The sequence below is a fragment of the Puma concolor genome, chromosome C2, assembly GCF_028749965.1.
Source record: "Puma concolor isolate L17-30 chromosome C2, mPumCon1.1.hap2, whole genome shotgun sequence".
Taxonomy (NCBI): domain Eukaryota; kingdom Metazoa; phylum Chordata; class Mammalia; order Carnivora; family Felidae; genus Puma; species Puma concolor.
The window spans coordinates 7,165,927-7,182,428 of NC_141675.1; the positions used below are offsets into that span (position 1 = coordinate 7,165,927).

At 59.7% G+C, this 16,502-nt stretch overlaps 1 protein-coding gene across 1 annotated transcript; it reads right to left on the bottom strand.

Moving 5' to 3' along the window:
* Positions 1-509: 509 nt before the first annotated feature.
* Positions 510-9,731, bottom strand: XIRP1 (xin actin binding repeat containing 1). The gene is made up of 2 exons (XM_086720488.1): positions 9,575-9,731; positions 510-6,673 (listed from the first exon to the last, which is right to left on the bottom strand). Exon 2 carries the CDS (start codon positions 6,670-6,672, stop codon positions 1,195-1,197), a length of 5,478 nt encoding a protein of 1,825 aa, XP_086576614.1. The 5' UTR covers position 6,673; positions 9,575-9,731; the 3' UTR covers positions 510-1,194.
* Positions 9,732-16,502: the final 6,771 nt, after the last annotated feature.

Sequence of the window (16,502 nt, forward strand, 5' to 3'; positions counted from 1 at the left end):
GTGCAACAGGTGCTCAGTACTTTTTGAAAGAGTGCAAAGGGCCCTGCACTAAGTCATTCTGGTTTTCCAGGCCAGTCTCCAGGCACGCCCCTTCCCAGGAGCCCCTGCTCTGCACACAGCACCTGGTCTGAGCAGGGGAGAGGGCCCAGCCATCTTGGCCGCTAGAGTCCTCCTGCGGTGAGACCCTCCCTCCTTCCCAGGCCTGAACCGGGCTGCTTTCCCACTCTGGAGCAGGATTCTGGTCAGATTCCACTCGAGGATGATGTCCGAGAAAGACCAGAGGTAGAGGGGAAGCAGTGTATGTATGGGCTGGGGAAGGGGGGAGGGGAGCAAGTGTGCAGGGCCTCTGTTTCCCAGCCAAGATGGTGGAAGAAGGGGGGCTTTTCAGAGCCTTCCAACCCTGCTATTGCCAGGAAAATAGGGCAGGCGGAGGTCGTGGCTGTTTCCCCCCATGGTGGGAACCCAGACTCCGGAGCAGACGCGCAAACCGTCAGATGGACGCACGCAGGTGACAGAATAAAACCTGTGTTTATTCCGACTGTGTCGTTTCCGTCTGGGGTACAGAGTGAAGGGTGGTGGGGGCAGAGAGGCAGTACAGTTGGTTTTACGGACACGGCTGATTGCTGAGCCTCTTGTGTGTGATCTTTGGGCCGCCGGGATGAGCCGCTGAATGAGGGAGATAGTGACGAGAGGGCTGCAACAGGGCCCTTCTGGAGCCCTCAGGCCAATCCTGAACAGCAACCGGTCCTGTTGCCCAGCTGGCCCTGTCTTCTCCAAGAATCAAGGAGCAGAGGGCTGAGAACATTTTGGCTCCTAATAAAAGAAAGAACGGCCGAGGGGGGAGGATCACTCAGGGGCTCCGAGTCAGGCCTGCAGACTCAGGCGGACGGGCGGGCCTGTGGGAGAAGCAGGTGCGTCTGTCCATGTTCCGTCCTCCAGAAGCAGCGACCGGCCCCCGTGCCACTCCCATGTCCGTGCCGCTTGGCGGGCCTCTTCCCAACCTTTCTTCCCTTTGCAAGAATTGGGCCTACCGATGGAGCTGAGGAAACGGAAACCTCCCACAGGTCTCCAAAGATGCCCTTTCTTCTCGGTCCTGCCTCAGGTGTGCAAGGAGGTCGGCACCCGCCTCGGTCCTGGGGCCCCGGAGGGAAGCCCCCCAGTGCGGGTCGGAGGCTATGGTAGAGGCTCAGGGGCTCACTGGGCTTCGGGCTGGGAGTGGCCGCAGGGAGCACGCACCCTGCCAGCCTCTGCCAGGCCCCCGCTGAGCCTGGCTGGGCTGTGCAGAAACTGCCGGAGCAAGGGGGAAGCGTGGAGCTCAAGGTGGGGTCCTGGGGCCCTGGGCAGCTCTGCCTCCTCCGTGACCCTGGTGGAGGGCTGGAGGGCTGGGTTCCTGCACTGGTCCACCCCTTCGTACTGCTGGGTAGCCGTTCTTGTGGCTCCATAGCACTGGGGGCCGCCCGGTCCAGTCTGCAGCTCCACAATGCTTCTCTGCCCAGCGGGCAGGGGGCTTCCTAAGGAGGCAGGGGCGGGCTCTGGCTGCCCAGAGCACGGGGTGACCTCCTTCTTTCCAGCCTTGTCTTGGAAACCCTTCTGGTGGAGCTGGGCCTGGCCCACATCCTGTGCCAGGTGAGTGCCCCTGGGGCTGGGAGCCTCTGGAAGCTTCCTTGTGGCTGACTCAATGGAGATGAAGGTCGGGGAGCAAGATGAATCTCGGCTGGAAGGGAAGACCCCAGGGAGGCCCGAGTCTTCTCTCAATGTCTCTGGCCTCCTGGTGGAACGAACCATTGGGGCTGATTGACCCCCGGCCTCTGCGTGATTTCTGACCTTGGCCTGACTCTGGACCTCAGAGTCCAGAGCATCTGGGTTTGGGCATGCATCCTGGGTTTGGTTCTTGACTGCAGTCTGCCCTCTGACCTCCCGGCCTGAGCAGTTAGGTCCGGCTTTCCTCCTGTCCGTGTTACCGATCTTGCGGGCACCGTGGTCCTTCAGGGGTCCTTGGGACTGGCCCTTGGTGTTTGTCTCAGGCTGGAGGCCAGACATGGAGCTCAGGGCCTTGTGTATAGCCTCCTCAATGTCCAGCAGCCTGGCCAGGGTCTGTTCCCTCAGCCGGGCCACCTCTGTGCCGACCTTTGTCAGTTCCCCAAAGGCCTGCACCACTGAGGCCTCAGGCTTTTGGGGGGCAGCACGAGCCTGAGGAGCCACTCCCAGCTGGGGCACAGTTTCAAAGAGCCTCCTCAGCGCCCGCACGTCCACACTGCTCGCCGCCTCCTTCTCCAGGGCTTGCACCTGGCTCAGGAGACCCTGGAGCTCTTGCTGGCTTCCCTGCAGAAGCCCCGCGTTCTCAGAGGCCCCTTGCTGGGAATCTGCCTCGGGCCTCTCTCCTGGGGGGCTGGGACCCTGCAGCGGTGAGGTGGGGTGACCGTGGAGAGCTGAGAGCTTGCGGGGCTCAGCGCTCTGGGCGTTGCTGCCTGCAGCCTGGCTCTTGGTGGATCTGGAAGCCGTGGCGCCGGGGCCATGTTGGGGGCTGGGCCGGCTCTGTTCTCTGGAGCATCCAGCCGGAGGCGTGCATCCCTGGCTGGCCGTGGTGGGGACGTGAGCTGGCCCGCCGATGGCTGCGTCTCTCTCACCTGGCTTGTAGTCTCCTTGCCCGGCTTCTCTGGAGGAGCTGGGAGACAGAGCTGGGGGCTTGGGCAGCCACTGGGGAGGGGGGATCTGGCTTAGGTGTGCAGGTTTGGGAGGCAGCTGAGGTTTCTTCCTCGGGGGCATTTTGGGCTCCGGGTTTGGGGTCTTTGTCTGTGCGTCCCCAGGGCTTCTCTGGCTGGCAGGGCTGCTGTGGGAGTGAAGAAGGGGGGCCCTCAGGGCCTCGGAGTCCTGCCGGATACAGTCCTCAACGCGGCGGGCTTGGGCTGCGAAGTCGGGTCCTGTCACAGCAGCTGAGAGAGGAGGAGGAGGAGGAACAGAGGCATTATGGGAGTGCAGGCTGGCACCTGCAGGCCGAGGCCCAGAGGCCAGAGTGTGGTGGGCTGAAGAGGCAACCTTTGCAGCTTGGAGGCCTCCTGGGCCGACTCTTGCCATTGCCTTTTCTGGAGATCCCCAGGCCGTCTGTGTGCAGCCCCCAGGCTCCTCCCACCCAGGCCCCCGACTCTGCCTTGGCCCTTCCTGGAGTGGGCTTGGAGCCTGGGCCGAGGGGGCAGCGTCCCCGCCCCTCTGTGGGAGCTCTCTTTCGGAAGGCTGGACACCCCTTGATGGGTCAAAGGTCCTCACGGGGTGAGCAGTGTAGACGCCATCCTGAATAGTCACCCACCCCCCCGGCAGCCCTCCGGGCAGTGCTTCCTGTTCCCCACTGACCTTTCTGGGGGCTGCTGGGATCCTGGGGTCACCTCCAGCCATAGGCCCAGCGTTGCTCTGGGCAGCCACGGTGGCCGCAGCCGATGCCTGCCGCTGACCTTCCTGACAGGGTGCAGAGGTGGCTCCAGGGGTGGAGGCTTGCTTGTGCTTGCTCAGAACGTGCTGGTGCAGGCTTTGGGCCTCGGCGGTGGCCACCCGCAGATTTTGCATGGCGGCCCGGAGGTCTGGGGCCCCAGGCCCCAGGGGCCTAGCTGTGGTTCCTTCCGACTCTCCCGCAGCTGCTATCCCTTTGTGTCCAGTGCGGCTATCTTCCCGCTTCCCTTCCCCAGCCAGAGGGACCGCCTTCCCCGGGCCTCTCAGATACCCCATCGCCATGCTGGGGTCCAGAGGGGGCACATGGATGATGTTCTCAGCTGGGGGCAGCTTCTGGGCCCCCTCGCTGGTGGGCACGGAACCTGGATCAGCTGGTGGTTCCCACCGCAGACTGTGCAGGCCGCTTAGGTCTCCTTTGTCGATGCAGCTGGCCAGCAGCTGCACGCTGCCCCTCTCAGGGGCCCTGCCGGTCAGCCGGGGCTGCAGGGAATAGGCGGTCAGCGAGACCAGCCCCTGCTCAGTCTCCTGCATCACCAGCCCGGTCCTCGCGACTGAGGCCCCCAGGCCACAAGCCAGCAGCTGCTGGAACTCGGGATCCACGTCTTCGACATCCCCGCTGCCGCCCGGAGCTGGCAGCCTCAGTGGCTTCAGATGGAGCTGGCCCGCCGGGTCCTCCTGAACGAGCAGCCCCTGCTGGTCCACATCTGGCCGGCGCAGCACCTGGCGCACAATCCTGGGCAGCTCGCCAGACACCAGCTCCTCCTTCCGGACGTGGGGTGCCCCCTGCCCTGGGCCTGGGAGCACGTACCTGGCCAGGCAGAGCTCCCCTGGCCCCCGGGCCTCCATGAGGATGCCTCCATGGTGCAGGATGCCAGGCACAGTGTGCAAAGCCTTCAGGGTGCCCTCAGCCGCAGTCTCCTGCCTCTCCAGCGCCTTGTTGCCTGAGGGGCCCGTGGGCTGCTCCTCCTGGAGGTTGCCCCCTCGGACGCTCTCGGCCGCCAGGGAGCCCATGGGACAGTTCTCAAAGAGCCAGGTGAACTTGTGCACAGAGCCCACAGGGATGGGCTCGGGGAGTACTCTGGGCCCCTGGTCTTCCCCCTTGCCTGCCTCCAGGGCCTGGAAGACCTCCTTCTGCCGAGACACTTGCCCCGAAGGGATCTCCACGCGGCTGCAGTAGCGCACAGGCCCTCTTCCACAGGGACGGCCCGAGGCCTGCAGAGGCTCCGTTTCAAAGACATGCCCTTCTGTCTGTCCGGCCCCAGCCTGCATCTGGCTGACCTGCAGGTGCCGCTCCCTGGAGCCTTCTGGCCTGTCCAGGGGTTGGGGTGCAAACATCCAGGTGCAGGACCGAGCCTCGGCCTCCGTTGTGGGGTCTGTGACCTCTGACCCCTGCCTCTCTGCCAACTCACTCATCGGGCAGGTCTCAAACAACCACCGGATGGTCCGCACATCACCTTTTGGGAGTGCCTCAGGCTGGGGACCTGCCTGACTCTTTCCTTCTTCTTCCTGGCGTTCTTCCCGTTCCCGCTGGTGGATGACCTCCAGGGGCTGGGTCTCAAAGAGCCACCGGGCCGTGCCTACATCTCCGGCCACCACTTCCTGCCGGGTGATACCCCGCACCACGTCCACGGTACTGGGGCTTCTGCCTAGCTGGTCCAGGGGCTGTGTCTCAAACATCCACCTGTAGCCCTGCACGTCGCCTCCAACTATCTGCTCTCTGCTGACAGAGGTCAGGGCATGGAGGTGGCCTTTGCCATCCTGCATGGCATACACCGGGGACCCTATGTCCTGGGACTGCCCAGCAGAATCCATTCCTTCGGCTCTGCTCACATTCCTATGGGCCGAAGGCTCACCTTGCCCAATGCTGTCCAGGGGAAGGGTCTCAAAAAGGTTCTTGAAGGCCTTCACGTCCCCCTTCACGCCATCCCTCTGGGGAGCACTCTGAGAGAGGGACAGAGCTGAGGAGCCATCACTGTATAGATGCTCAGACGTGAGCCCTTCCTGCTCCCGGGAACCCACTCGCTGCAGGTGACCCACTTGGACCTTGTCTCTAGGAGTGTCCAGGGGCTTCATCTCAAATAGCCACAGGGTAGAGCGGACATCGCCAGGGACTACTTCCTCTTTGGGTGGGAGCTGTGCCCCAGACTCCTCGTCCCCCTTGAGAGTGTCTAATGCTCGGGTCTCAAACAAATGCTTCTGTTGCTGGACGTCTGGACCAGGAGGCATAAGGTCTGGGGATGCCTGGAAGTCTTTCTCGTCCACCAAGATCTCCCGAATGGCGTCCAGGGGTTGTGTCTCAAAGATCCAGCGGGTTGCGCTGACGTCAGGCCGGGCCCCCTCCTCTAGGGAGATCCCCCGGATTACCCGCACCTGGCTGGGGTCCCTGTTGATGGCATCCAGAGGCTGCGTTTCGAAGAGCCAGCGGGCAGACCTCACCGCGTTGCTTTGGATCTCCTCCCGGCACGCAGCCTTGACCTCGTGGATGGCACCCTCTGCGTCCTGGATGGCACACAGTGGCTCTGTCTGGAACAGCTTCACTGTCTTTTTCACATCGCCCTTCAGCTCCTGGATCTCTGAGCGCAGCTCCAGGGGGCTCTGCTCCTGAATGGAGGGGCGGGAGCCCAGGCGGTCCAGCGGCCGCGTCTCAAAGAGCATCCTGGTACCCTGGACATCCCCGCTGGCTTCGGGCTCCCTCACCGGGGCCTCCAGCGCCTCGGCCTGGCCGGTCAGCTCATCCAGTGGCTTTGTCTCAAACAGCCGGCGGGCTGCACGAACGTCCCCTCCGGATGGCGGGGGTCCTGCAGGCTCCTGGTCTGTGCTGTTGGCAAAGGAGCCTTCCTCAAATTTGCGGGAGGTACCCTGGACGTCCCCGCCCGACACGGGCTCCCTGGCAGGCGGCCTCTCACGGTCCCCGATGGCATCCAGCCGCCAGTTCTCGAAGATCCAGCGCATACACTGGACATCACCCTCGGTGGGCTCCTCAGAGTCCAGGACCTCGGCCAGGTCCTCAGCCACAGCCTCGGCCAGATTCTTGCGGAGCTCAGGGTGGATGTGCCTGTACAGGCGGCGGAGCTCGCTGGCTTGCCTCTGCTGGTGGAACTTGGAGAAGGACTCCTTGGGGGGCGGTGGCGGCAGATCCTCCAGGCCTGGGGGTGCGGGGAGGGGCAGGTCTTCTGCAGCTGCCATCGGAGTGGCCGGCGTGGGGGCTGCCTGCGTCTGGGCTTTGACCATCCTTCGGAGGAGAAAGGGCAGAGATGAGGAAAGGGCTGGGAGCTGGGAGAAGTCACAGTGGGCGGGGCCAAGGGGCAGAGCAGTCCTGCGTTGACCTGTGTTTAGGGACCCCCCTCCTCTCCAGACCTCACGGGGTATCGCCCCACCCCCTGCACGGCTGGCGTGTGACAAGGCTTGAACTTCGGGCAAAGCTTCTGCTTTCCCAGAATTACCCGGGTTGCTAGGAAGCAGGCGGGGCCCTAGTGGCCATGAAACTCTTGTCCTGTAGCCCTGTAAGGGATGCAAACTGGACACGCCCCCTCCTCGCCTTCCTTTACCCTAGTCCGGTTTTCCCGCGTGAGCTGCCAGGTGAATCCTGACCCACAGGGTCCCAGTCCGGGAGAGGCAGGCAGGTCCCTAAACTGGGGGGACTCCTTCCCAGGGAGGAGAAATTCCCTTTCACAACACCAGAGGGCGCAGTCGCCACTCTCACGGGAGCCCTGCCCAGCCTTTAACCTCTTGGCTCTCCATTCACTCTCCGGCCCTTCCAGGCCCCACTTGGGGCCTGGGGCCTGTGCTACAGCAGAAGCGGCCGGGGCGGGGGGGGGGGGGGGGGCCGTGAGGAGCAGGTGTTCACCAGATACCTCACGGTTCCGCAGGGCCAGATCCTGAATCCCAGGTAAGGGCTTTGTGTGCCATACCCCGAGACTCAGAAGGTCTGAGCTTAGGGGGACCTCAATCTCGAGGGTCTTCTAGCCCAGCCACTCATAATTAAAGACGAGGAAACTGAGGCATAGAGACGGTCAGAGCTTTGCTAATGAGTTCGGTGCTCCTAGACCCTTTTGGGGGCCTAGCTCCCAAGAAATAGGAGGGGAGGGGGCGCGAAGCTGTCTTCCTGGCTGTGGTCCCTCTGTTCCCCCACAGGCACCCCTAGGAGAGCATGGGGGTGACACCCGCAGGGAGGGAGGGCAGCGGACTGAGGGCTTACTGCAGAGACAGCCTGCCCTTGCTCACGCAGACTCTTCCCCAGCTGCACACAGCCGGCCCCAAACTCCTGTGCTTCTCTTTCTTCCCCTTTCACATCAGTCGGCTTCCCCCAAGGCACTGTTTCCCCCTAGCGCCGCCCCCTCCCCACGGCCTCCCACCCCTCCAGCCCTTCTCTGGTCTCTGTCCTCTGTGTGTCTTATCTGTCTTGTGACAGGTGTACTGACAGTCCTCAGAGGCCAGTAGGGAAAGAATGAGAAGCACGTCCCCCCTCCCGCTGCCCCTGACCCACTGCTCAGCTCCACGCTCGTGCTAAATATAGCGGAGGTCCTGGCCTCGGCATGGCCCTGGGCTCTGGCGGGAGGCTCAGGCTCGCCACTGGGCCCCTGGGCTCCGTCACCCACCTCATCTTCTCTGCCCGGGGCTCCCTGATCCTGCCCCCTCCTCCTGAGCGGATATCAGGCCCCTGGCCTGCAGGGTGACCAGGGCTGGGGCCTGGGGGTGGGGGGAGGGGCAAGGACACAGGCAGGGGGTGGGGGGCAGGACATCCTCTTCGTGGCTGCCTCAGAAGACGTGGTGGCCTGAGACCTGCCTGTCACCCTCCTCCTGAGGTAGCCATCCGGCATGCCCACCAGACATCAGAGCCCCGAGGAGGGAAACGTCGAACAAAACCTGTAGCCGGAGTCTCAGGGCACGCTCCGGGTGGTTCCTTTTGTTTCTGAGTTCTGATGGGAAAAGAAGGCCACCCATGCCTCCCTGTCCTGTCACTACCAGTGCGGCCTGAGCAGATGGCACGTATGGGTCACCAATTCCGCCCCACCGCCGACCCCAGGAATCTGCAGAATCTCTGCTATGGTTACAAATTGTTAGAATCATCAGTCCAGGGATGTCAGAACTAGGGACACTCAGAGGTCAAGGAACCTAACCCCCTCATTGTTTAGCTGGGGAAACTGAGGCCCAAAGACAGGAAGGAGCTGTTCCAAGGGGCTCCATAAGGCAAGATCTGAAGCAGGTTTTCTGACCCCTGGCCCTTTCACCCCTGCCCCTGCCTGGACTGAAACTCCTGGGGCTTAAGTTTCTAAAGGGCAGGGACAGGCATGGGGTGTGGATGGAATCAGAACCGGACTATCAGACTTAGGGTCAGACCTGAACCCCAGAGCCTGGCCTCCTAGGGCTGGGCCAGCCTCTCAGGGTGACCCCACCTTTTCTCTCAGGTCTGCTTGTCCTTGACTCAGCCGCCTCCACAGGCCTCAACATCTGGGAAGACTCAGATTTGGTCTCCCCCCCTTGTGTCCCCAGATCTGCCCCAAGGGCTTTCCTACTGGGCAAGACCATGGCCTGGGGCAAAGTCGGCCTCCCACCCCAGGCTTTAGGCCATGATATGTGGGGAGCTGGGCTCAGGCCAGCCCTGGGAAGATATTCTGGTGCCAGATATGCCAAGACTTTCGCCCACAACAGCTGGGCATGGGGTTTGTCCTCACTAGGCGGAATTGGGCCTACTTCCTACCTTCCAGCCCCCATGTCCTCTCACCTCTCTTGGGTCCCTCCTTCCTCCAGACTTTGGGCCTGCCTGGGGCTCCCCTGAGAGGAAACCCTGAAGCCTGAGGAGCTCCATACCTGTGTTTTAAAAATCGCAACTCCAGGCCACCTCCTCCTGAAAGCCTTTCTGCATTATGCCAGACTGGTAAGAACCTGTCTCTCCTGTGGGACTCAGGCCTGTGGCAGCCACTCTGAGACGGGCCATGGGGCTCATGCTAATTCTCCTTTAATTTCCTCATGGAATCTTTATATCAGGACCCCCCCCCCCCCCACCAATTCACCTACGACCTCCTTCCTCTGCCCAGAGCTACCCCTGATATACATTACCCTGAGAGCCATCCCAGAGGGGATCCCAGCCCAGAGAGTCAGCCTGCCATGGAAAGACAGGGTAAAGACTCACCTGAAGATCCCACTTGGCTGAGGGGGTGCTGGGGGGGTCTGTCTTTCCCGTCCGGCTTCTTGTTCACGGCCGGTCCTGTTCTGCTGGCCTCGTTCGATGCCGTCTCACTGCCCTGGCTCGGGTCTCTGTCCTCTGCCAGCCCTAGCCGCTGCCTTTATCTTGCTGGCGATGGGGTGGGCCAGGTGGGGGCGGGGGCGGGGGGGGGGGAGAGGCTAAGTTCAGAGTATGAAGTGGCTTAGTTATTTTTAGGGCTTGTGGAAGTTCCCCTTCCATCCCAGGGGATCAGTTACATGTCCTTTCTGCCGGGAGAGGAAGAAGAGTAGGGACAGCTTCATTCATTCAAATTGCATCTGAGGACTGGGGTCAGTGACTCAGCTCTGGGGTGGGGTGCAGGTGTCCCAGACTATTTTGAGGGAATGAATAAAGAGGGGCATCTGACACCTGGACATCCCATGTGCTGCCCCCCCCCACCCCTGCTCCACACTGGCCTCTGACCATTGCTGATGTGTGTGTGTCCACTGTGCAGGGGACTGGAGGCCTGCTGCGGGCAGGCCTGTGCCCTCTCCTCCTCTGCTCCTGGCCTGGACACTTCTAAGGGTCAGCCCAGCTCTCCTTCTCCCCCATTCCCTCGGTGCCAAGGATCTCCTCTCTCTTCTCTTTCCTTTTCTTGCCCCACAGCACCCGTCTATGCAGTCCGGAGTGCAGCTGGATTGGGGGAAAGACGTCTGAATTTCCAGGCTTCGACTCTTCCCTAAGTCCCTGAATTATCAAAGAATTCCGCGGGATGGTTCTGTGGTTTTCATAGCAGATTATCTGGGTCCTTGTTTACTTTTGGGCTCTTCCCTCTGACTCAGGGCCCAGACTTTCTGGGAACGGAGGGGAAAGGGAGGGGAAGCACGCGGCGAGCTGACTGTGGGGTTATTTCTGACCCTGGAGTCATCAGCTTCCCAGTCACAGACAGACTTGAGCGGGGTGAGGGGGTGGGGTCGGAGGGGGTGTCATGCCTCCCTCTTCTGGGCCTTCCAGAACCCAAGGTGCTTAGCAGGCTTCGGAGATCCTGACATTTAGACCAGGAAGGTGAGGGGTGTCAGGGGGACCATCCAGAGCACACATGAAGGAAGCCTTTTGCCCAGGCTCTGGGTCTAAGGCCGTGCAGGTGCATTCTGTTACCTGGCAGAAAAGGTCTTCCTTTTCTGGATGCCCTCTGGTGCCAGGGAGCGATCCAGGCACTGCTCACTTTTTCCACTGAGTCAGTGTGAGTCATGCTGCACTAACCTGGGGGCAGAGAGAGGGGCATCTGGGGACCCCTTCTCTTACATCCACTCCCTCTTTTGGCTTCCCCTGTCCTTTTCTACCCCTCTGCCTGCTCCCCAGGCTTTTCCTGAGCCTCTGGTTTGTTCTTATCTAATACACCGTGCTTTTCAATGTAGTCACCACTAGCCATAGGGGATTCTTACTTATGTTTAAATGGAGCGAAATGAAGTAAAATTAAAAATCCAGTTACTCCATCACACGAGCCACATTTTGAGTGCTCCGTAGAAACACACTGGACACATCCTTGTGGAAAGTTCTTTTGCACTGCTACTGACACTGAAAATCTCATAACAGGGCATGTTTCCCTCTTTGCCTTGGCTGTTAGGAAGCTCCGAGCTACATCCATAGTCTAGCAAGGAGACTTTGTGCGCTGCGTCCTGCGTAATGAGGGTCTGTCTCTGAGAGGTTCCCAGAATAAAGGACTTTCAGTTTTATTTTATTTACCTTTTTTTTTTCAATTTTTTTTCAACGTTTATTTATTTTTGGGTGTTTTATTTACTTTTTAAAAAAATGTTTCTTTATTTTTGAGAGAGAGAGAGAGAGAGTGTGCACACAAGGGGGGAAGGGCAGAGAGAGAGGGGGACAGAGGATCTGAAGCAGGCTCTGTGCTGACAGCAGACAGCCCGGTGCAGGGCTCAACCTCACGAACCACAAGACCATGAGCTGAGTTGAAGGCAGACGCTTACCCGACTGAGTCACCCAGGCACCCCAAGAACTTTCAGTTTTAAAGCTGGGAGCCTCCAAGAACACCGTCACAAGCTGGTCACCCTATGTGTAATGATCCCACAGTGCCACATCATCAAGGTGTCAATTACAAGGCCATCAAGGCACGTTTTATCAGAGCATCTTTGGTGGCCACACTGCACGGCTTTCTCAAACCATCCGGGGAATGAGGCTGGAAATAAATAAATACACGGAGGTTGAATGTCTGTGCTGATTAATTGATCTTCGTCACAAGGGGGAGGGGCCTCGCGGGGAGGGTGGAGAGGGCAGGCTGTTGTTTTCAGGGGCCAGTCCCTCCTTCCGCGGGGGGGGGGGGGGGGCCCGCTGCTCCTCCATCAGCCCCTCCCTCCAAGCGGGATTGGCCGGAAGTTCATGGTCTCCCTGCAGAGCTGGCACGCGGTGGCAGGGCTCAGATGAGCGGCTGGTGGCAGACTTGGGGCAAGTTTCAGGAGGGGCGGCGTCCAGGAATGATTACAAGGCAGACTGCCTGAGTTCGAATCCTGCCCGTGACACCCACCAGCTGTGTGAGCTTGGCGAGTTACTTGTCCTTCTCTTCCTCAGTGTCGTCATTTACAAGGTGGGGATAATCATCGTGCAGGCCTCGAAGCGTTGCTGTGAAGAATATACACATTTCTCTCTCTCATGCGCGCGCGCGCGCGCGCACACACACACACACACACACACACACAGTGCATTTAGAGCAGTGCCTGGCACACTAGAAACTCAATAAATGAGTAAGCTCATTAAGCTTTCCCCTGGATCCCTGTCACCCCAGCTTCTCCGGATCCCAGATCCCAGTGTGTCCTCCCTGTCTGAAGACGAGTGCCCTTCCAGGCACCGGCTGGCGGCCGTGGCCTCCCTCTAGCTGGGAAGCACGCAGTGCGAGGGACGGCTCCGAGCAGCCCAGGCTGGCTGTTCCAGACCTTCAGGAGACAGGTCTGCTCAGCCTCTTGATAAAACTGTCAGAACCCAGAATGGGGGTTTTCTGCTCTGGGGTCAGCCCCAGGGGAGGGCCGACTTGAGGGGCGAGTCGCCACCCTCCTGCCCTAGGAATGCGGCTACCGCGTGAGAGGCAGCGGAGCGTGGTCTGGGGAGCGTGGGATCTGGTGTCACACAGCTGGGATCAAATCGCCAGCTTGTCGCTTCCTATTTATGTGACCTCTGAACGGTCTCTCGGTTCTCTGCACCCTAGCGTCTTAGTTCGGGGTCTTCGTTCCGGACCATTCCCAGGACGCAGCAGCTCGTTGGCCGCGGAACCTGTCATGGGACCCACAGTGCGGTGGGAAATGGACCCGGTGAGGGCAGAGGTACCAGCTTGGTGTTGAGGGGCCCAGGGAGGGAGAAGCAAACTCCAAGTGGGAGTACCCAGGTGGCTTCACGGAGGAGGCGGCCTGTGAACCGACTCCCCCAAATAAGGAGGCGCTTGACGGGAAGAGATGGGGGGTATTAGAAGCTGAATTATGTCCCCCTCAGATTCATTATTGAAGCCTTAACCCCCAGACCTCAGAATGTGACCGTATTTGGAGACAGGACCTTTAAAGAAGTAACTGAGGTAAAATGAGGCCAATGAGGGTCCTGATCCAGTAGGACTAGTGTCCTCTGTAAGAAGAGAAAGAGACACCAGAAATGCATGAGCACAGAGGAAAGGGCCAGTGAGGGCACAGTGAGAAAATGGCCATCTGCAAGCAAGCCATGGGGAGAGGCCTCAGGAGAAACCAAACTGGCCATTGCCTGGATCTTGGATGCCCAGCCTCCAGAACTGTGACAAAATTAATTTCTGTTCTGTAAGCCACTCAGTCTGTGGTATTTTGTTCTCGCGGCCTGAGCTGACTACGTTAGTGGGGAACGGCACAGTGTACTTGGCCGTGAGGAGAAGGGTCCTCAGGGGCGGTCAACAGCTGTCCGGCTTGGGGCAGCGGGTCGGCGATGGGAGTCAGGGGGAGGCCAGGGTGAATGGGGGATAGGGCGGGGGGGGGGGCGGTGCGGACAGGCTGACTTTGGACAAGATATGGCCTAAGTGTAGTCAGGGAGCTGGGAAAATCTGACTGAGCCCAGGGCGGAGAGAGGGGTGTTGTTAAAGGAGTCCCCGAAATCATGGGGTCAAGTATAACCCATTTGTGCACCTTCTAGCTCTGCTGAGTACAGATTAATTTGAGCAGGTCTTATAGGATATAGTTGGCAGAATTCTTTAACATTTATTTATTTTTGAGAGACAGAGAGAGGCAGCATGAGAGTGGGGGGAGGGACAGAGAGACAGAGACACAGAATCCGAAGCAGGCTCCAGGCTCTGAGCTGTCAGCACAGAGCCGGACGCGGGGCTCGAACTCATGAGCTGTGAGATCGTGACCTGAGCCGAAGTCAGATGCTTCACCGACTGAGCCACCCAGGCGTCCCTTAGTTCGCAGAATTCTAAAGATGGAATGGTGAGCCTGGGTGGCTCAGTCGGTGAAGCATCCGACTTCGGCTCAGGTCATGATCTCACACTTCGTGGGTTCGAGCCCTGCATGGGGCTCTCTGCTGTCAGCGTGGAGCCCACTTTGGATCCTCTGTTTCCCTCTTTCTTTGCCCCTACCCCTCTCCCCACTCATGCATGCTCTGTGTGTGTGTCAAAAGTAAACATTAAACAATAAATATGGCCCCCCAAGATTCCTGTCCCCTGGGATTCATTACACACTACTCTAAGCACTGCTGTGAAGGATTTTGCATGTGTGATTTAAGTCCCAAGTCAGTTGATCTTAAGATCATGATAAAGAGATCATCTGGGTGGGCCTGACCTAATCAGGGAAGGCTCTTCTTCGCGGAAAGTTTTCTTCAGCTGGCTGCAGGCAAGGGGACATTTGACACACCTTCCCCGACTTGCAAATGGAGGGACCATCTGAGAAGGAATGTGGTGCCTTAAAGAACTGAGAGAGCCTCCTGGCTGACGGCAAGGAAATGGGGACCTCGGTCCAGTAATTATGGGAGCCGAATTCTGTCACCATCTTGAATGAACTTGGAAGAGGAGTTTTCTTCAGTGTCCAGGCGAGGCTCAGCCTCGTTCCAGCCTTGCGATTCCCCGAGCAGAGAGCTCAACTCTGCCGTGCCGGACTTCTGTATTGGCTACAGAACTGTGAGCTAATAAAGGGTGTCACTTATCCTACAAAGTTTGCGATATTTGGCCTCACAGGAATAGAAAAGTAATCGAGGGCAAACTGGAGTACTTGAGGGAGGGCGGGAGGCCACGCCTGCCTACTTGGAACAGGCACCGGGTCCGCCCAGAGGCCGGCTTAAGCATTCTCCACCGTGTGGCTGGCTAGGGGGGGGGTCCTAGGAAGCTGTGCTCAGTACGGCCCAGGCCCAGGTCAGCAGGGAGCCTCAGAGCATCTCAGCCTCCAGAAATCCCGGTTAGGGGAAGTCACAGCAGGAAGAGCCCAGTCTTTCATCACCCCCCAAATCACACGTGGGGAGCTGGAGGCTTGCAGGAGAGCCGGGGCTCCGCGGAGCAGTGAAGGAGTGGGTTCAGAAAGCCCACCTCTGGGACCCCAGCTCCACACTTGCCAGCTCTACAGCCTTGGGCAGGTCGTATCAGCTCTCTGAGCCTCAGTTTTCCTGTCTGTACAGTGGGGATGGGCTGGTGAGGGAAGGGCTTCCGGGCAGAGGGAAGAGAGTGGGCACAGACACAGGCGTGGATGGGCGTGACATGTGCCGTGTGAGTCGAGGGCAGGGTGGATGGCGGGATGGAGAGTGGTCTTGGGGGATGGGCGGGGGCCAAGGGGTGAGTGTCAGCCAAGGAGGTTGGGCTCCATTGCGAAGGGTCTATTTCAGGGACAATTTGGATCACGGGAGGCGGGTGATGAGAGCTGGTCCCAGCAGCCCAAGTTCCAAGTGACGGAGATTTTGCTGGTGGCAGAGAAGAGGGGACAAAGGGGCTGCGTCAGCGTGGTGCTCAGGAAGTAAAACAGACGAAATGTGAACGAGCTAAAAGGTGCCCGAGTGTGCTAAAAGGTGTGCTGTCTAGGCAAAGCGACAACCGTTCGGTGTACTTGGCCGTGAGGAGAAGGGTCCTCAGGGGCGGTCAACAGCTGTCCCGCCTGGGGCAGCGGGGAGGCGATGGGATTGGGGGGAGGCCAGGGTGAAAGGGAGACGGAGGGGACCGGCTGACTTCGGACAAGATGAGGGCAGAGCCGGTCTTCAGGGGCCAGGTACTGGGATCCGGACCTCTGGGCTGGTGACAGGAGACCTGGCAGCCATTTGTGTGCAGAGGGGATGCAGGAGTGCTCCCCCAGGGCTCTGCGAGGAGCAGCAGGCTCGGGGACAGACCTGGGAGACGCTGCAGAGTGAGGCAGCAGCCAGGGAGGCAGGACAGGAACCAGGAGAGGAGTTGGTCTTGGAAGATGCTGAGGGAGAAACGCATTTCAAGGAAGGAAGAGAGCAACGGTGTTCGGTGCTCCCAGGAGTAAGGAAAGGAGCCCGAAAGGGGCTACCGGATTCGCCAAGGATGCCCTTGAGGACGTTGGCCGGAAGCCGCCGCGAGCCAAGCCACGTGGAAGCACCCGGGAGAGATGCTTCTGGTCCCTAAGTCCTCTGGTCCTCACAATTCTCGCTGGTCAAGTAAGAGCCAATATAGGAGTCAGGGTTGTCGTTAAAAACCAAATCGGGGTCAGGAAAACACCTCTGGCAAGAGAGGCGCAGAGTTCCAAAGGCAGGTGGACAACCGGAGCTTTGGAAATGGCCGGCAATGCCTCCAGTGCCCAGAAGGTGGCAGCACCTCATCAAGTGACACATCGTCTCTCTCGGAAGACTTGCATTTTATCATCTCGTTGATTTATTCTGCAAGAATGCTTTGCCCTGCTGCTAGGTGCTGAGCTCTTGGCCAAGCACTGGCGATTTTATCTCTCTCTCCCCTCATGGA